The sequence below is a fragment of the Sus scrofa genome, chromosome 13 (assembly GCF_000003025.6).
Source record: "Sus scrofa isolate TJ Tabasco breed Duroc chromosome 13, Sscrofa11.1, whole genome shotgun sequence".
Taxonomy (NCBI): Eukaryota; Metazoa; Chordata; class Mammalia; order Artiodactyla; family Suidae; genus Sus; species Sus scrofa.
In genome coordinates, this window is record NC_010455.5 from 134461239 (window position 1) to 134482507 (window position 21269).

The 21269-nt window shown below is 37.2% G+C and overlaps 1 protein-coding gene across 12 annotated transcripts in view; it reads left to right on the plus strand.

Annotated features, from left to right (window-relative positions):
* Nucleotides 1-21269, plus strand: part of LRCH3 (leucine rich repeats and calponin homology domain containing 3) — a 133287-nt gene that overhangs the window by 55162 nt on the left and 56856 nt on the right. For all 12 annotated transcript variants that reach the window (XM_013982361.2, XM_005670142.3, XM_005670145.3 and 9 more), the window contains exons 4-7: nt 2478-2583; nt 8278-8414; nt 9809-9918; nt 20248-20341. In XM_013982361.2, the coding sequence (XP_013837815.1) occupies nt 2478-2583; nt 8278-8414; nt 9809-9918; nt 20248-20341 (447 nt within the window). The remainder of the gene's footprint in view (nt 1-2477; nt 2584-8277; nt 8415-9808; nt 9919-20247; nt 20342-21269) is intronic.

Sequence of the window (21269 nt, forward strand, 5' to 3'; positions counted from 1 at the left end):
CTACCTTAATCCCAAAGCCCATGTTTCTTATTTCTCCCAATGGCCAAATACAGTATGTCCATTGAGATTTGGTAGTATAGTTCCATGTATGTTTATTAACAAAGATAGATATCATAAGTAAAAAATGAAAAAGTTGGCCCTCTGTATCTGTGGGTTCTGCACCTGTGGGTTCAACCAACTGTGAATCAAAAAAACTTTTTTTTTTTAATTTCCAGAAAATTCCTAAAAGCAAAATTTGAATTTGCCATGTGCAACAACTATTTAGCTAGTGTTTACATTGTATTAGATATTATAAGTAATCAGAGATGATTGAAAGCATACAGGAGGGTGTGTGTAAGTTGGACACAGATTCTATACTATTTTGTATAGGACTTCAGCATCCATTGATTTTGATATCCTCAGGGTTCTGGAACCAGTCCTTTGTGGATACGGAGAGACAACTGATTGTAAACATATAGTCTAATTGGATCACATTAGCTCACTTTTTTTTCCAGGTGAATTAGGAATATAAAAGGTCACATGTAAGAATTCAAAAATATATTAAATCTAGAGTCTAGATGCCAGACTATTTAAACTTTCTGTTTCTACTTATTGAATCCAAAATACTTAGAGGTGAATTAATACTTCAGTCATACATACAGCTTGTGGCAATGTAAAAATTAATCCTTATGCTCCCGATTTTCTCCTGATGGCCTTTCTACAGTGTCCTTATTGCTTCTTTCCCTTTTTTCCTCATTTTTTTTTTTTCAGTGAAAGTAAATAGCTGTCTTTCAATATATACATTTTCTGAGAAATACTATAGATTGCTATTACCTTCTGGCTCAGGCTTCATTTTCCTATCCTTCCAACTTCTTTTAGAACCTTTTAACTTCGATGCCTAGAGCAGTGGCATAAGAAGTCTAGCTTCTGATTCTGCTTCAATCATTAATGGATAGGAAAGGTAAAAAATATATTCTTTTTTTCTAAAAATATTTTGGGAAAAATTTTAAAATAATGTCTGAAGCTTATTGAAGTTTTTTGTAAGTGGTCTTTTCTAATAGCAAGTCTCAGTATTTCCTTTTTATTCATATATTCGAGGAATTTTAAGTATTACTGTGGCATCTTAGAGCTTTTGTTAACCTAGGCAGCTTCTTATTGCTGTGCCAGAAGGCCTACCTAATATATGTATTGGAATCCAGTTGATCAGATGCTAATAGAGCAGTGTTTTTTTTTCCATGGCCTTTGAGTTAATGTACACTTTATTATTCCCTCACATTCAGTTTGATAATGATTTGAGTCCTCTTCAATGCATTTTTCAATGATTTTTATTTTTTCTATTATAGTTGGTTTAGTGTTCTGTCAGTTTCTACTGTAGAGCAAAGTGATCCAGTCACACACATATATATATGTGTGTGTGTGTATATATATACATATACATATATATATATACACACACACATTCTTTTCTTCACATTATCCTCCATCATGTTCCATCATAAGTGACTAGGCTTTAGTTCCCTGTGCTATGCAGCAGGTTCTCATTGCTTATCCACTCCAGATGCAATAGTTTGCATCTATTAACCTCAGATTCCCAGTCCATCCCACTCGCTTCCCCTCCCGCTTGGCAACCAGTTCTCCAAGTCCCATGAGTTTCTTCAGTGCATTTTTATGTTATATTGTTGAACCGATGAATTTGTATTTTGAAAATAAGGTTTCCTTTCAAATAATTTTGTCATTGTAATTTTTATCATTGTTTAATTTTTTTCTTCTAGTTTCTTTAGAACAAAGTAAAATAAAAATATTATTTTGAAGACCTGTTTTTAGTAATTTTTTTTGGCCATGCCTGAGGCATGTGGAAGTTTGTGGGCTAGGGATCAAATAGCAGTGACAACACTGGATCCCTTTAACCATTAACCAGGGAATTCCTCCACCAACATTTTTATTTGATCTGATATTCTAGGCTTCCTACCACATCTTAAGTCATTTAATTTTAGTTTTGCTTACAAAATTAATGTAGATCTATATAAAGTATATAGAGTCAGTTGAAGCCTATGCATTTTAAAAATTAAATGCTAGTGTAAACTATGTAATTATTCTTGGACACAGAATCATAGTATTTTTTACAAGCAGGAGCGGCCATAGATATTGTCCAATCTCATTTTACAGATAGTTCAAAGCAGGCAAGTTTGTAATATTAGAACAATTCTGGTGTTTTTTGTTTGTTTTTTGTCTTTTTAGGGCAGCACCGTTGGCATATGGAGGCTCCCAGGCTAGGTGTCAAATCAGAGCTGTACCTGCTGGCCACAGCCAAGCCAGATCCGAGCCGCATCTGCAACCTACACACAGCTCATGGCAACACCTGATCCTTAACCCACTGAGCAAGGCCAGGGATCGAAACCCTCAACCTCATGGTTCTTAGTTGGATTTGGATTTGTTTCCACTGCACCACAACGGGAACTCACCAGAACAATTCTTTACTCTCTATCTTTTTGAAATAGGATGTGAGCTGCAATGAAATTCAAACAATACCTTCCCAAATTGGTAATTTGGAGGCCTTGAGAGACCTTAATGTAAGAAGAAATCACTTAGTACGTTTGCCTGAAGGTAAGAAACTCTGAAACAATTGTTTTATTTATTTGCCTTCTTATTTTAAAGATTTCTCAGACTTCAAAGATGTATAAAAGTTATCACCAGTGTTTGAGATGTAATGGTTTATTTAACATACTTAAATATATCTAAATAAATATATATTTAATATATAAATAAGTATGTATTTTATATATATTATCTACTCCGTTGTGGATTTTGAAAGCTAGACTCTTCAGTGGAAAGGTCAAATAACTATTGAACAATGAGTGTATTTTTAGATCATATTAACCGAGGTAATTGATAACTCAGGGTAGGGTCACTGGAAGTTTTAGTAGGGATAACTTCTTGAGAGAAATATAACATGTTTTTGATAAGGGATGCTTTAGTATAATGAAAAATTCCTGCAGTTAGCATTGACAGACCTGAAAGTGGACCTGACTTGAATTTAGTATCTTTACCCTTCACTGGAAATGTTCAGATAGAGGCTAATTAACTGTGTGGAGGTGATGTGTAAAGTGAATAATGAATGTACTGAGAGACTACACCAGGAAACTGGCTATTTTAGACTGACTGTAATTTCTGGTATAAGTATTTGAATGATAAAAATAATTAATTTAGTTAAGTATAATTTATCAGTCTTTCAAAAATATAAATTCATAAAAGAAAAAGCTGTAAAAGAAAGTGAAAATGGTAAAAGTCATTATTTTCTGAGATCAGAATATATATCTTTAATTTTATTATATAAAATTTTATATCTGACTTAATATGAAATTAAAACAATTGGTGTTCTGGTGAAAATGAAAATCCAAGGTTTCAGGTGACCATTACAGTCTAATAGTTTTATTATCTAATTTATTTCTTTGTCTATTTTGAAAGCATATTACAAAGAAAATTGTCACACAAGTAGTTTCATTTTTTTTTTTTTTTTTTATCGACTCATCTTGTAATCTCAGCATATTTGGTTAAACTTAGAGGGTAGGAAAGCTTTATCCAACAGCTAGGTAATGTGGAAGTTCATGTTAATTGTTGGTCTCTAGCATATTACAGTTTGGTGGATAAAGATAATACTTTGTTATATTGTCATTTTGATTTTAAATGAATTTTAATTTTTATCAAACATATTCAAATAGTCAAATAGTAATAAAAAGTTTCCAGTAAACAACAGCATTCCTCTGCCTCAACCATTCCCCTCCCCTGTTTCAATGGCGAGAAGCATAAACCTTCAACTCCTTTTCCTCTTTCTACTGCTATTTGATGACCTATTTCCAGATGATGTGCTTTTACAGCTGGATTTATCAATTTTGACATCTTTTTTTTTTTTTTCCTAGAGCTAATACATCCTCTTTTTTGAAGAAAATTTACTTAGTTTTTATGTACCTATAGCTAGTTCCTCTTTTTCCGGCAGCCTTATTAGTCAAACCAGTCAGATTACATAACTTTTTTTTCCCCTTGAGTATCTCTCTCATTGAGCCTTTTTTCTTTCCCTTCCAATCTGGATTGATTGCCTTGCTTGCCTTCTTTTATGCTGAGTACTCTTATTTCTGGACTTCATGTTTCCTTTCTTTCTTTTTTTTTTTAATTTGAGCTTTAAGGTATAACTGACAATTCCTTTTTCTTACTTTACTTTCTTTTTATTTATTATTTATCTTTTTTTATTACTCAAATGAATTTATCACATCTGTAGTTGTATAATGATCATAACAATCCAATTTCACAGGATTTCCATCCCACAGCCCAAGCACATCCCCTCATCCCCCAAACTGTCTCCTCCAGAGACCATAAGTTTTTCAATGTCTGTGAGTCAGCATCTGTTCTGCAAAGAAGTTCCGTCTGTCCTTTTTTCAGATTCCACATGTCAGTGAAAGCATTTGATGTTGGTGTCTCATTGTATGGCTGATTTCACTTAGCGTGATAATTTCTAGGTCCATCCATGTTGCTAAAAATGCTGGTATTTCATTCATTTTAATGGCTGAGTAATATTCCATTGTGTACCACATCTTCTTGATCCACTCCTCTGTCAGTGGACATTTAGGTTGTTTCCATGTCTTGACTATTGCAAATAGTGCTGCATTACTTTACTTTCTTGTTTTACTGTATGGCACCTTTTAGTAGTTACCTGTAAACATGTCATAGGAAAACATTTTTTGAGACTTTGGTTGAAAAGAAATATCTCTATTCTATACTCACCCTTGATTAATAATTTGTTTGGGGGGGGGAAACTGTATTTGCAATGTATACATGTAAGGATAACCTGACCCCCTTGCTGTACAGTGGGAAAATAAAAAATAATAATAATAATAATTTGTTTGGTTATAGATTCTAGGCTAAAAATTATTTTCTCCTGATTTGCAAGTCTTTTTTCACTTTTTGTTTTCAATTTAAAAATTAATGGTTGAAAATTTGATGCCATTCCTAATTCCAGTCTATTGTTTGTTACTAGTTTTTTTTCTCTCTGGAATATTTTAAGGGTCCTCCCTTTTTTCCCTCCTCCTCTGAAGTTTTATAATAATGTGCTGTACTATGAGTTGTTTTAATTCAGTATACTAGATACTTGATGGCCTCCTTCTAAACCAGAGATTCACATCCTTCATTCTGAGAAATTGTCTTATATCTCTTTTAGATAATTTCCTGTCTTCTGATTTCTCTGTTTTCTCTTTCTAGAATTTTTATGTATTGGATACTGGACTCATTTAATTGATCCTATTTTTTTTCAGTTTTATTAAAGTATAGTTGATTTACAATGTTGTGTTAATTTCTGCTGTATAGCAGAGTGATTCAGTTTTACATGTATACATGTCCATTCTCATCATATAGGTTATCACAGAATATTAAGTAGATTTCCCTGTGCCATACAGCAGGTCCCCATTGATTCATTCCATATACTGTAGTGTGCAGATGCCATCCCAGGCTCCCTATCCTTCCCTCCCCTCAACATCCTTTCCCTTTGGCAACCATGGGTTTATTTTATTTATTTATTTATTTTTAATCTTTTTTTATTTTTTGTGTCTTTGCCTTTTCTAGGGCCGCTTTCCGCGGCATATGGAGGTTCCCAGGCTAGAGGTCTAATTGGAGCTGTAGCCGCCGGCCCAAGCCAGAGCCACAGAAGCATGGGATCCAAGCCACGTCTGCGACCTACACCACAGCTCACAGCAACACCGGATCCTTAACCCACTGAGCAAGGCCAGGGATTGAACCCACAACCTCATGGTTCCTAGTCAGATTCGTTAACCACTGCGCCACGATGGGAACTCCCATGGGTTTATTTTTGAAGTCTATGAGTCTGTTTCTGTTTTGTAAATAAGTTTGTGTCATTTTTTTTTAGATTTCACATATAAGTGATATATATTTGTCTTTCTCCATTGGACTTCACTTAGTGTGATAATCTCCATCAATGTTGCTGCAAATGGCATTACTTCATTCTTTTTTATGGCTGAGCAATATTACATTGTATATATGTACCATGTCTTCTTTATCCATTCCTCTGTCGACAGACAGTTAGGTTGCTTCCATGTTTTGTTGGCTATTGTAAACAGTGCCTCCTCAGTGAATCTTATCTTTTTTATTGTTCATTTCTTTGCTATTTCTTTGACCCATGGATAAACCATTCCAGTCATTTGTATTCTAATTATTCTTCTGAATTTTTAATTTCTGTCTTAATTTTCATTTCTAAGAACCTTTGCTTTTTTCTCTCTCTCTCTCTCTCTTTTTTTTTTTTTTTTTTTTTTTTTTTTGTCTTTTATCTTTTTAGGGCCACACCTGTGACATATGGAGGTTCCCAGGCTGGGAGTCTAATCGGAGCTGTAGCTGCCAGCCTATACCACAGCCACAGCAATGCCAGTTCCGAGCTCCATCTGCGACCTACACCACAGCTCACAGCAACGATGGATCCTTAACCCACTGATCGAGGTCAGGGATTGAACCTCAACCTCATGGTTCTTAGTTGGATTCATTAACAACTGAATTCCCACGACGGGAATTCCATCTCTCATTTTTTTAAAACATTCCTTTCTTGGTTCAGTAATTTAGTATCTTACCTCTCTGAAATTAGAGATATTAGTTCTAGTTTCTCAATGTTTTCTTCTGTTTCCTATATATTACTTGTTTTTTCAGAGTTCTTGTTTTTAATTGATTTGCATGTTTTGATTTCTTTCTAAATGTCTGAATCATATGCTATCTGTGTAGAGCTGATTCAAAGTTCCAAGTATACTGGGCAGGAATTATATATTGGTAATTAAGCTGGGTACTTTATTGGGGAAAACTTCATATCACTATCTAAAGGCCTTTTATTTTATTTTATTTGTCTTTTTAGGGCTGCACCCGCAGTATGTGGAGGTTCCCAGGCTAGGGGTCAAATTGGAGCTGCACCTGCCGGCCTACACCACAGCCATAGCAACACCAGATGCAAGCTGCATCTGCAACCTACATCACAGCTCACAGCAATGCTGGATTCTTAACCCACTGAGCAAGGCCAGGGATCGAACCCGCAACCTCATGGCTCCTAGTCAGATTCGTTTCCTCAGCACCACAACAGGAATCCCTAAAGGCCTTTTATATGAGACTGTGTAGTTTCCCTCGAAGATGTTTTCTTTTACATTGGTGTGAATATTCCTAACTACTGCCATTCAAGAGTTAGGGATGGGATGGGGGAGGGAAAGGAAGTTGGGATTAACATATACACACTACTCTATATAAAACAGATCACCAGCAAGGGAACTATACTCAGTATTTGTATTTTCTAATAACCTATAAGGAAAAAGGGTCTGAAGAATATATATATGTGTGTGTGTGTGTGTGTGTGTGTGTGTGTGCGCGCATAAAACTGAATCACTCTACCATATATCTGAAACTAACATGGTATTGTAAGTCAGCTGTACTTCAATTTAGAAAAAAAAGAGCTGGGGATAAGGTGAGGTTGGGTAGGAAAGTGGTGAGGTCTTGGGAGTTCCTGATGTGGCTCAGCAGGTTGTGAAGCCTGACTAATATCCATGAGGGTGCAGTTTCAATCCCTGGCCTCACTCAGTGGGTTAAGGATCTGGTGTTTCTGTGAGCTATGGGTAGGTCCCAGATGCACCTCAGATCCTGCATTGCTGTGGCTATGGGGTAGGCAGGCAACTGCAGCTCTGATTCCACCCTTAGCCTGGGAACTTCCATGTGCCTCAAGTGAGGCCCTAAAAAGCCAAAAAAAAAAAAAAAAAAAAAAAAAAAGGTGTGATCTTGTTGTTAAGTGTGTAGACTTTTACTTTAAGCCTCCGTTTTCAGCAGGCATCACATCCTGACTTCCCTTTTACCTGGGGTCCTTGAATTCAGAGCCTTTCAATTCATTTTCAATAGAGGATATTATCTGTGCTGACTGGAGAGAAGTAGTGATCTAGCTGCATGAGTTGGGGTTGGAGACCTAGGCATCTAACGGGTCTTTTATACAGCTTATCAGCTAGTCCTTTTGTTATTTCCACCTTTCTGTGATATCAGGCCTAGTTTCTGAGACTTTTTGTAGTTCTATAAGGGGTCAAACAGTTTGCTTTTTATAATTAATACCATCCCTAAGCACCTAGATTTCATTTTACACTGCTTTACTTATCAGTTAATCGCTAAGAAGGAATAGAGGTAAATACTTGTGTTAAATCCATTATATTCAGCGGAAGCTTCTGAAAAAACTTCTCTAGCTTTGAAATATCGTTAATTGTTTATTTCCATCCTATCTCCCTGCAGAGTTAGCAGAGTTGCCTTTGATACGGTTAGACTTTTCCTGCAATAAAATTACAACAATCCCTGTTTGTTATCGGAATCTCAGGCACCTACAGATGATCACCCTAGATAACAACCCACTACAATCCCCTCCTGCACAGGTAAGCCATAGTTGATTTGAAGTATGTTGTACACTTTTTTGGCAAAGGATGAAGTTTAAAGCTTTAAGTTATATGCATTTATCTCTTTGTTGGAAATTAAGTTTAAGATAAATTCATACCCATTGTATTCTTTAGAAGCCTTGAATAAATGGGATGGAAGATAGGTAATGTTTCCAAAAATGTTTTTCCTTTCACTAAATTGACTTTTTTTTTTTTTAATTTGAAAGATTCTTTCTTAAAGTTTTTTCTAACAAAATTTGAGTTATTTTTTCTAATAAAACGTAAATGTAGACAATGTAAATACCAAAGACAAAGTAAAATACTCTTCTTTCAGAACCAAAGACCACCAGTGCCTTTCTCATGACCATTCTTTTTGGACCTTACTATTTTCTAAAATATTAAGTTCCTCATTTGGTCGATTTGGTCATTTGTTATTAGTGACTGAAATGAAACTATTTAATAATAAATTTATTATAAGGTAGCTCTACATAAAGATTCTAGACATTCTACAATCTAGAAAGTTTCTGCTGGCCCATATTTTTCACTGTAGCTTTTCTTACTCTGCAGTTGATTGGTGGTCTTGTAAAAGCCTCTGTATGGTAACTGTAAAACTTTTGAGTAAACTTCATAATTATAAAAAGTTCTCATAATCATAAAGAATTTATGTGTTGACTTATGGGGCAGAGGTCAATAGGTAGGAACAGAAGTATATATAATTTTAATATTTAATTATTTCCTGCTTTTCTCTCTTACGGGAAGTAGGATTGAAAACATATTTTACATGATTGTTGGATTCCTAAAAACATAAGTTGCCAGTATAATCCATGGGGAGCGGTGCTTTAAATCCCTGACTTAAAGCATTCAGTTTAAGTTTACTTGGTATTCTAGCTGTGTTTGTAATCATAAATTATTTATTTTCTGTGTTACTGAAACTTACTAGTGACTAGAAAGCAAAAACCTATATTTATATCACTTAAATACCTAAAATAGGACTTTCCACTGTGGTGCAGTGGTTTAAGAACCTGAGTACAGCAGCTCAAGTTGCTTCGGAGACATGGATTCAAACCCTGGCCTGGTGCAGTGGGTTAAAGGATCCCTTGTTGCAGCTGTGGCATGGGTCACAGCTATGTCTCGGAATCAGTCTCTGGCCCAGGAACTTCCATAAAGCGTGTGGCCAGTAAAAAACACAAACAAAAACAAAAAACACCTAAAATAACAAAGGATATAATTTGTTCTAATGAGTAGATTTTTAATATTACCGTATACACGTGATAGAAATGCCTTTTATTTCAAATATACATTAAATAAAAAGCTGTTTGTGATTAAAAGGGGGAGGGGGACACATATTTCAGATGAGTAATAATTTGGTTATATCTTTATGTTACTTTATTTAGATATGTATAAAAGGCAAAGTCCACATATTTAAATACCTGAACATACAGGCTTGTAAGATTGCTCCAGATCTGCCAGATTATGATAGGAGACCCATGGGTTTTGGCTCCTGGTAAGTATGTTGTATTCTTTTATCCTGTTATATTCCATCTTGCAGAGAATCAAATAAACTGGACCCTTAAATCTGCCTGACTGTTTGACCAAAGGGAAATAATGTATTTTGACACTATTTTTCTCAGAATGCTTATGTTAAGTAAAAAGTTGATGACATAGATGTGACAGCCGTGTAGTTCAGAGTTTCTCAACCTTGGCACTATTGATATTTTGAACAAGATAATTCTTTGGGGCGAGGAGCTCTCCTATGCATTGGAAGGTGCTTAATCGCAACCCTGGCCTCTATAGTAACAGACAAAAGACACTTTGCCTTGCAGAGTGACAGACAAAAATGTCTCCAGTCATTGCCAAATATCCTCTGAGGGGCCCCCAGTTGAAAACTACTGGTCTAAGTGACTTGAATACTAACCTTGGATCTTCTGTTAACTAGCTCTGTTACTTAAAGCGAGTCATTCAAACTTTGGGGGCTTCATTTTTCCCAGAGAGAGTGAAGAGATTGAATTTGATGACCATTATTGCCACTTCAGGATCTTTTAAGTCTGTGAATACCTCAGCTACATATAACACCTGACTTTTATAAAGTCATTTTCTTGGCCTTCCCTGCATTGGAGCAGTCTTAAGTAGCAGGAATTAAATTCAGAAGGCCTTTGAACAGGCAAAATAGATGTCTTGGTGAAGGTTCAGTAATATTTATAAACTTTACTCAAAAGAGAACCCTTTAGGTCTCCTCTTAGAATTTGTTACATTTTACATAAAAGCACAGTCCTAATCTTCTCAGTGTCCTAATCTAAAACATAATAAATTTCTATTTTAATAGTTTCTAAAAGCAGACATGTTAAAAATACAAAAACAATTTGAAGGGAAAAAACTGAAAAACAGATGCATATTAAAAAATTCAAGTTAGGAGTTCCCGTCGTGGCGCAGTGGTTAACGAATCCGACTAGGAACCATGAGGTTGCGGGTTCGGTCCCTGCCCTTGCCCAGTGGGTTAACGATCCGGCGTTGCTGTGAGCTGTGGTGTAGGTTACAGACGCGGCTCAGATCCCGCGTTGCTGTGGCTCTGGCGTAGGCTGGTGGCTGCGGCTTCAATTGGACCCCTAGCCTGGGAACCTCCATATGCCGCGGGAGCGGCCCAAGAAATAGCAATAGCAACAACAACAACAACAAAGACAAAAAGACAAAAAAAAAAAAAAAAAAAAAAATTCAAGTTAGTGATAAACTCTGCAAAGGAGGAAGATTTTGTGTGAAAGAGGCATGGGGGCTTTAAAGGTATTCATAATGTGTCATATCTTAAAAAGCTATGTCAGTTACAGATATTCTTTTATATCTATATGGTATATTTCATAATTTTAATAAAGTACTTAAAAACAGTAAAGCTTTAAAAACATAACAGTTTGGGACTTCCCATCATGGCTCAGCAGAAATGAATGTGACCAGTATCCATGAAGATGCAGGTTTGATCCCTGGCCTTGCTCAGTGGGTCAAGGATCTGGCGTTGCCGTGAGCTATGGTGTGAGTTGCAGATGCGGCTCAGATCTGGTGTTGCTGTGGCTGTGGTGTAGGCCAACAGCTACAGCTCTGATTCAGCCCTTAGCCTGGGAACCTCCATATACCACGGGTACGGCCCTAAAAAGCAAAAAAAAAAGTACGACAAATGAAAGTGCTTTTATTTTATATATACTAATTTTTTTTCTCCCTTGGAGTTAGTAATTCTTGCTAAGAAAAAATTTTTGTCTCCCGAACATATCAGCGTAGGAACATTAAACTGCTACCTTTGCCTTTGAGGTTTGCCTATAAGACAGTGAATAGTGATTACTGGGTGTGTGTATGTGAGGGTATGTCTAAAGAAGCTACAGTGCTAACTATATAAACTATTTCTTTCTTCCTTTCTTTCTTTCTTTCTTTTTTTTTTAAATCTTTTTGCCTTTTCTTGAGCCACTCCTGTGGCATATGGAGGTTCCCAGGCTAGGGATCCAATCGGAGACGTAGCCGCTGGCCTATGCCAGAGCCACAGCAACGTGAGATCCGAGCCGCATCTGCGACCCAGACCACAGCTCATGGCAATACCGGATCCTCAACCCACTGAGCAAGGCCAGGGATCGAACCCGCAACCTCATGGTTCCTAGTCGGATTCGTTAACCATTGCGCCACAATGGGAACTCCTATAGAAACTATTTCTGTGACTCTACCCATAGTTTAGTTTTGAGAACTAATTAGTCTTGGCCTAATTTTTTTTTTAATATAGAAATTTTCATTATTTTACTTTAAAAACAAATATCAAACATCCTGGGAAGAGTCTTGTATATGTGTGCTAAGAGACACAAAAAGGCTTGAGTCAGTGGAGAAATCTTTCCTAAATGGGAAGTTTAAATAGCATAAGCATGTCATGTTTCTGCAAAGGAATTAGTGATTGTAGATCTAATGTATTCCAATCCTTACAGTAATCCTTAATTATGGTCACTAGATTGATCTGTCTTCTACATTTTCCATTTTTTCCAGGTCGTTACCTTATTTCTAATTGTTTCAAAATATCCTAGAAATGTGTGTGTGTGTGTGTGTGTGTGTGTGTGTGTGTGTGTGAGTGTGTGTGTACACAAAATATTTCTTTCAACTCCTTATGCACCAGCAAATGAGACATTACACGCTCATGTCTTTCTCACTAAGGTACAGAGTAGTAAGATTGCATTGTAGTTAGCAGTGCATTTATTTAAAATGTAGTCATGGAGTCAGAAGGCCTTGGTTCTGAACCGCAGCTTCTTCAATATGATCTTTACCCTGTTTATATTCTTTTTTTGTGCGTTGTTGTCTTTTCAGTGCCACACCCACAGCATATGGAGGTTCCCCGCTAGGGGTCAAATTGGAGCTGTAGCCACTGGCCTATACCACAGCCACAGCAACACGGGATCCAAGCCACGTCTGCAACCTATACCACAGCTCACGGCAACGCCATGTCCTTAACCCACTGAGCAAGGCCAGGGATCGGACCTGCAACCTCATGGTTCCTAGTCAGGTTCGTTAACCACTGAGCCATAACGGGAACACCTACCCTGTTATGTTCTAATAATAGTTCTGAGGATCAAATGACCTGTGTCTGAGAGTGCTATGCTGACCACAAAGCCCTCTACTGTGATCTAGGACTGACATAGTCTTAAGAGTTCTGAGAGAATTTTTATTAATCCTACAGCTCTTCAGATATTAAATACAAATTAGTGCTGTTGGAATTCCCATTGTGACTCAGTGGTAACAAATCATCTAGTATCCCTGAGGATGCAGGTTTATTCCCTGGCCTTGCTCAGTGGGTTAAGGAACCAGCGTTGCCAAGAACTGTGGAGTAGGTCACAGACGCAGCTCAGATTTGGTGGTGTTGTGGCTGTGGTGTAGGCCTGCAGCTACACCCCGATTGGACACCTAACCTGGGAACTTCCATATGGCACAGGGGCAGCCCTAAAAAGACCCCCCGCCTCCCCCCGCCAAAAAAATTAGTGCCATGGTACTTTTCAATCCTTAGGTGCAACTTTTGTTTGTTTGTCTTTTTAGGGCCACACCCATGGCCTATGGAAGTTCCCATACTAAAGGTCGAATTGGAGCTGTAGCTGCTGGCCTCTACCCCAGCCACAGAAACATCAGATCCAAGCTTTGTCTGAGACCTGTACCACAGCTCACAGCATCGCCGGATGCCTAACCCACTGAGCAAGGCCAGGGATCGAACCTGCATCCTCATGGATGCTAGTCAGATTCATTTCCACTGAGCCACAAAGGGAACTCCTATTTTTTTTAAGAGATGTATTAAGTTTTATTAACTGTTGCAGGAGAATTCTGTTGTGCAAGACTGTTTATTGTCCTGGTGTCTCATGCCCTGTTTGGAAGGAATTAGTAAGACTGGGGCTCAAGGAGGCCCTTGGGAGGATCTAACCCATCCTTTTCATTGTGGAAGGAGGATTCCCCTAACGTTTTTTCTCAGTGTATACCAGTGGATCAAACTAGTTTTGTGTAACATAAAAACACACATGAGTCTTTCTCATATCATTTTATAAAGGCCACCAGTGTTTTTACTCATTTTCACACATAAATGTTTCCAACTCTTTTAGCAAAGTGCACTGTGTTGTGATAGCTTTTTCATTTAATACAATGGCACACATATTTTTTAACAGTGATTTAAAGTGACCTATGCTTTTTTGCTATGATGATTTTAAGCAATTTTATTTTATAGACTAAATATATTATTTATGATGATATGGCAGTGAGCCAAAATTAAGGAACAAGTAAGCCACTTGTAAGAAAAGCCCAGCCTCTGTAACCCCAGTAATGAATTAATTCCATACAGTAAGCCCGAGCCTGTGAAAGCAATGGCCATCATTATTCATATTTATATTCTTAGTACCTAGAACATTGTCTTGCTGTGGTTGTGGTGTAGGCCAGCGGCTATAGCTCCAGTTCAGTCCCTAACCTGGGAACCTCCATATGCTGCAAGTCTGGCCCTGAAAAGCAAAAAAAAAAAAAAAGAAGAAGAAGAAGAAGATAAAATAATAGTTTAATGCAAAGATTCTATTAATTCTCTTTATGTTACCCACTTCAAAAATATCATAGTAAAATTAGGCTTATCTTGATTGGTCACATCATAGAAAATACATTATATAAAACAGTATCCTCTAGAGTTCTGAAAATCTTTTTTTTTTTTCTTTCGGCAGCGCCCACAGCATGCAGAAGTTCCCAAGCCAGGGGTCAAACCTATACCACAGCCGTGACAACATTGTATCCTTAACTGCTAGGCCCCAAGGAACTCTGAAATCTGAAAATCTTTACTTGAAAAACTTACATAATATTAAACAATATTGTTCAGTAAATCGTGAAATATGCATATTTCTTTTGTTAGCTGCAGAAGAGAATTCTGTAAGTATGGCTTAAATATATATTTCATTAGAAATAAGGCCAAAAAAAAAAAAAATGGAGTTCCCGTCGTGGCACAGTAGAACCAAATCCAACTAGGACCCATGAGGTTGTGGATTCCATCCCTGGCCTCACTCAGTGGGTTAAGGATCCGGTGTTGCTGTGAGCTGTGGTGTAGGTCGCAGACGAGGCTCAGATCACAAGTTGCTGTGGCTGTGGTATTGGACAGCGGCTACAGCTCCGATTAGACTGGGAACCTCCAATGCCTCGGGTGCAGCCCTAAAAAGACAAAAATAAATAACTAAAATAAAATTAGGGACTGTGGCCTAACTTTGCTCTGACAAAACACGTACAGTTTTATCAATACCTGTATCAGTTTTATAAGTATCTGTCCTTAAGATCTGGACTCTTAAAACAAGCATAAAAGCAGACATGTCATACAGTCAATACACGTTAAAACATTTTACTTAAATGCTAAGAGTTGGGAGAGATAAATGAAAGGTAAATGGATTTTCATTGTATTACTCTCCCGATTTGAATATAGATGTGACTTTTTTCAAGATAAAAAGTTGGAGGACATTAACTACCTTTTTTTTTAAAGGAATAATTTTGGAATTATACCAAAACACTTATTTTGCTGAATAATCTTTGTGGCGGAGGATAATAAAATGAGATAGATGGCTGGAAGATACCTATATTTTGGGATCTTTATAATCAGAGCATGTTTAACACATTGGAAAAATAGGTCTATATTACTACATACAAATTAAGATCTTTATCAGTAAAATAAATGACAAGTTATAAAAATGTCTTACATTCATGTAGGGTTTTTGTTTGCTTTGTTTTTAGTTGACATAAAGCTTTTACTTTATGTGAAAGTCTTATGAATAAGAATGATTAACCTCATTTTACAAAGATGTTGTTTGACCTAATACTTGGTAAGTAGTAAAACTGGTACCTTATATGTGAAATCCAAATACATTGTTCTTTCTCTGTACTTTAAATTCTGTTGCGTTGTGACAGCATGGCATAATAACTTTTTAAAAGTTATACACACGAACTATGTAACAGTACATGGAATACAAAATTCAATCCCAGAAGAGCACTATTTATTTTTAATTTTACCTTTGAAAGTTGTTTTTCAACCTAGGCAGTTGTATTAAATAAAATGCCAATAGACCAATTTTTAACATAGGCTCTATCGTATTTTAGACATCTACTTAAACTAACTTTTTGCTTGTTTATTTGGTTTTTGTTTTTTGGCCACATCCATGGCATTTAGAAGTTCCTGGGCCAGGGACTGAACCCATGCCACAGCAGCAACCTGAGCTGCTGCTTTGACAATGCTGAATCTTAACCCACTGCACCACAAAGGAACTCCTAATTAAGCTAACTTTTAAAAGTATGTTTAAGGAGTTCCCATTGTGGCACAATGGAAACGAATTCAGCTAGTATCCATAAAGATGTGGGTTCGACCCTGGCCTTGCTCACTGGGTTGGGGATCTGGTCTTGCCACGAGCTATGATGTAGGTCACTGTGGCATCTTGGATCCTGAGTTGCAGTGCTGTGGTGTAGGCCATCAACTGCAGCTCCAATTTGGCCCATAGTCTGGGAACTTCCATATGCTGTGGGTGTGGCCCTAAAAAGCAAAATAAATGAATAAATAAAAGTATGTTTAAGAACAAGCAAAACTAAAGCTATACAACTTTAAGAGGAATATCTTTGTGAGTTGGGGTAGGCAAGGATTACTGAGGACACAGAAAGCAATAACTATTAAAAAGGAAATGATAAGCTAAATTTAATCAAAATTTGAAACATATATTCATGGAGTTCTTGTTATGACTCATTGGGTTAAGAACCTGACTAGTTTCCCATGAGGATACAAGTTCAGTCCCTGGCCTTGCTCAGTGCTGTGGCTGTGGTGTAGGCCAGCAGCTGAAGCTCTGATTAGATCCCTAGCCTGGGAACTTCCGTATGCTGAAGGTGCAGCCCTAAAAAGAAGGGGGAGAGAACATATATTCATGAAAAGAAAACATTAAGAAAATGAACATGTAAACCACAGACTGAGGGAAAATATTTTCAAAATACATATGTGACAAAAGACTCATATCCAGGCTATCTAAAGAATACTTACAACTTAATGTTAAAAAGACAGGGAGTTCCCGTCGTAGCGCAGTGGTTAACGAATCCGACTAGGAACCATGAGGTTGCGGGTTCGGTCCCTGCCCTTGCTCAGTGGGTTAACGATCCGGCGTTGCCGTGAGCTGTGGTGTAGGTTGCAGACGCGGCTCGGATCCCGCGTTGCTGTGGCTCTGGCGTAGGCCGGTGGCTACAGCTCCGATTCAACCCCTAGCCTGGGAACCTCCATATGCCGCGGGAGCGGCCCAAGAAATAGCAATGACAACAACAACAACAAAAAGACAAAAGACAAAAAAAACAAAAAAACAAAAACAAAACAAACAAACAAAAAAGACAGAGAACCTGGGGTTCCCTTCGTGGCACAGCGTAAACTAATCCGAATAGGAACCATGAGGTTGCGAGTTTGATCCCTGGCCAAGATCAGTGGGTTAAGGATTCAGTACTTTCTACTTTTGGACTAACTTCTTAAAAAAGTTTTGGAGTTCCTATCATGGCACAGTGGAAACGAATCTGACTAGGAACCATGAGGTTGCAGGTTTGATCCTTGGCCTTGCTCACTGGGTTAAGGATCCGGCATTGCAGTGAGCTGTGGTGTGGGTCGCAGACGAGGCTTGGCTCGGATCTGGCGTTGCTTTGACTCTGGCGTAGGCCGACGGCTACAGCTCCGATTAGACCACTAGCCTGGGAACCTCCATATGCCACAGGTGTGGCCTTAAAAAGGACAAACAACAAACAAAAAGACAGAGAACCCAATTAATGGAAAAACAACTTGAATAGACTTTACTTTTTTAAAGACATACATGATCAATAAGCACACAAACAAGTGCTTAACATCATTGATCATCAATGAAATGCAAATTAAGTTACAATGAGATATCACTGCACATCTACACGCATAAGTAAAATTAAACTGACAACACCAGATGTTAGGATGTGGAGCATCCAGTGCTCTCATATTACTTATGTAGTATGAGATATAAAAAGTAAAAATGCAGAGTTCCCTGGTGATCTAGTGGTTAAGACTTGGCACTTTCACTACTGCACCCTGGTTTTATTCCCTGTGTGGAAACACAGATCCTACATCAAGCCACTGCATACTGAGGCCAAAAAAAAAAAAAAAAAAAAAAAAAAGAAAGAAAGAAAGAAAGAAAAGTAAAAATGGAACATCCGTTTTGGAAAAATAATTTGGCATATTTTTATAACAGCTTTATTGAGATGTAATTTACAAATAAAATTTACCCATTTAAGGAGTTCCCGCAGTGGTATAGCAGGATCGGCAGTGTTCCTGAAGCACTGGAATGCAAGTGCAATCCCTGGCCCAGCACAGTGGGTTAGGGATCTGGCATTATGCAGCTGCAGTGTAGGTTGAAACTCTGGCTCATATCTGATCTCTGGCCCGGGGAATTCTGTGTGCTTCAAGGCAGCCAAAAAATAATAATTGCCCATTTTAAGTATATAATTCAGTGAGTTTTAGTAAATGGATATAGTCACGAAACTACTAACACAAGATACATATTTTCATCACCAGGCAACCACTTATCTGCTTTCTGTCAATATAGTTTTGCCTTTTCTAGAATTTCATAGAAATGAAATCAAATATTATATAGCATTTTGTCTCCTGGCTTCTTTTACTTAGCAAAATACTTTTAAGATTATTGATGTTGCATTTAAAAATGGGCAAAAGATTTGAACAGACATTTCATAAAAGATAAATGAATCACCAGTCAGCAGAGAAAAATATATTAATATCACTGCTCATCAGAGAAATACAAATTAACACCACAGTGAGATACACTTTACACCCATCAAAGTCATAACTAAAATTAATGACTGGCTGTACAGTTTTGGCAACTGGTTTGGTTTTTTTGGCAGCTCCCATGGCATGTGGAAGTCCTGGGGCCAGAGATCGAACCTGTACTACAGCTTTGACCCAAGCCACAGCAGTGACAATACAGGATTCTTAACCTGCTGCACCACTGAGGGGTGGGGGAGAGGAAATGGGAACTCTCTGTTGTTTGTTTGTTTATTTGTTTAATTAAACCTACACTTACCATATAGTTCATTCATTCTATGCCAGAGCATTAAAAACAAAGAATTTTACTGACATGATGCTGAGTAGACAAAGGGTACAGGAGTTTCCTAGTGGCTTTAGTGGTTAAGAATTTGGCGTTGTCACTGCTATGGCTCAGGTTTGATTCCTGGTCTGGGAACTTCTGCATGCTATGGGTGCAGCCAAAAAAAGAAAGAAAGGAAGAGTACATATTATTCCACTTTTATGGAGTTCCCGTCATGGCTCAGTGATAACGAACCCGACTAGTATCCATGAGGATGTGGGTTCAATCCCTGGTCTCACTCAGTGGGTTAAGGATCCAGCGTTGCCATGACCTGTGGTGTAGGTTGAAGATGTGGCTTGGATCCTGCATTGTTGCGGCAGTGGCAAAGGCTGGCAGCCATAGCTCCACTTCGACCCGTAGCCTGGAAACTTCCATATGCCACGGGTGCAGCCTTAAAAAGACAATAAATAAATAAATACTAAAAAAAAATTTCCTCCATCTTTAAACCAACATTGTGTCTTCCTCTTCTTTCTCCCTTTTCCACATTTAAGGACCCTTATGCTTACACTGGGCCCATTTCAGATAATTCAGGGCAATCTCCATATTTTAAAGAACTGTGATTAGCAACCTTATTTCTATCTGCAACCTTTATTCCCATTTACAGTGTAAAGTAACATATTTACAGGTTCCAGGGATTGGGTCTTAGATATCTTCGAGGACCATTGTTCCTATTTCTATACCGATAGGTGAAAAAAATTCGAATGATGGTTGCCTCTTAGCATACAGTGGCAAGGTGAGGGAAATTGACCAGAAAGGGATGTGTGGGAATTTTCTGGCAAAGTAAAAATATCCTATATCATGATACAGGTGTATGTTTCAAAGATGTGTTCATTTGTCAGATACGGTTTGTGCATTGTGATGTATGTAAATTTTACCTTATTAAAAAGAGTACTGTTAAAAATAATTGAGAGGGCCATTGAGAATGGCTAGAGGAATCAACAAAAATAAGAATATTGGTATTTCTGAAGCTGAATTATGGATACACGGGAGTTTATTTGCTATTCTATCTCCTTTGAATTTTGGATGTTTCATATTAAAAAGTAAAAAGAACACCTGTTTCATCCTAAATAGTTAAAGTACTAAATGCCATGAAAATGTTTATTAGTAAAATTGCATCTGATTTATTTCAAGTGCTAATTTTTAAAATATCACACTTCACAGTAACAACTAAAGTTTCTTTTTGGCAGCCATGAAGAACTGTACTCAGGTCGCCCCTATGGAGCCCTTGATTCAGGTTTCAATAGTGTGGACAGTGGTGATAAGAGATGGTCAGGGAATGAAGTAAGTGTTTCTTCTGTTCTGCATATTACAACGTCTCATTGAAAGAAGATAAAATTATGAAAATGCAAAGTGTCTTATTTGGGTTCAATTTCTCATTATGTAGAATACAGAAAAGCCAAGGGATGAGTGAAAATCCCATATAAGCCTACCATCCTAAAATGGTATTACATTTCTTTGCCATCTTTTTTTACTGTGTGTGTTTTACATGTCTTTTACCTCATTAGCTCATAGAAATAATTTTATATCCTGAAAAATCAAACAGGAACTGATCCATTTACAATTGAAGCCTGAAATTTGAGGGCCAAGGTAGTTTTGAGTAGAGGTGGTAGAGGAAGGGCTGGGAGGTGAGAAAATAGAACTGTAGGCTGACATACGGTAATTGGATGGGAACCGAAGTGAAGATACACATGCTCAAGATAAATAGCTTTCTCAGCTAATTGTATATCATTTTTCTCTTCTGTTTAGTTATTAGTATTATGTTTTCTCTCTTTTTGTAAATTGCGAAGGTATAATGTTTTAGCTATAAATTGGATTAAATGATTAAGGTTTTATTAGAGAGACTGGTAAAATACCATTTATAACATTGTTTTATTTGGAGTCCAAAGCAAATTAATTTTATAATACAGCCCATTTGTCATTCGGAATTGCTTGTGTATTTAAATGTGGCTGAGTGAGTACATGATTATGGCTGTATCAATACAGATCCATATATGTTGATACTTTAAATTTATGTATGTATGTATGTATATAGAGAGTCATGTATATGTGTGTGTGTGTATATATATGTATACACACACACACCCCTCTTTTTAAAAATTGTGGTAAAATACATATAAAATATACCATTTTAATCATTTTTAAGTATGCATTTCAGTGGCATTAAGTACTTTCATATTGGTGAATATGTGATCTCCAGAACTTTTTGCTA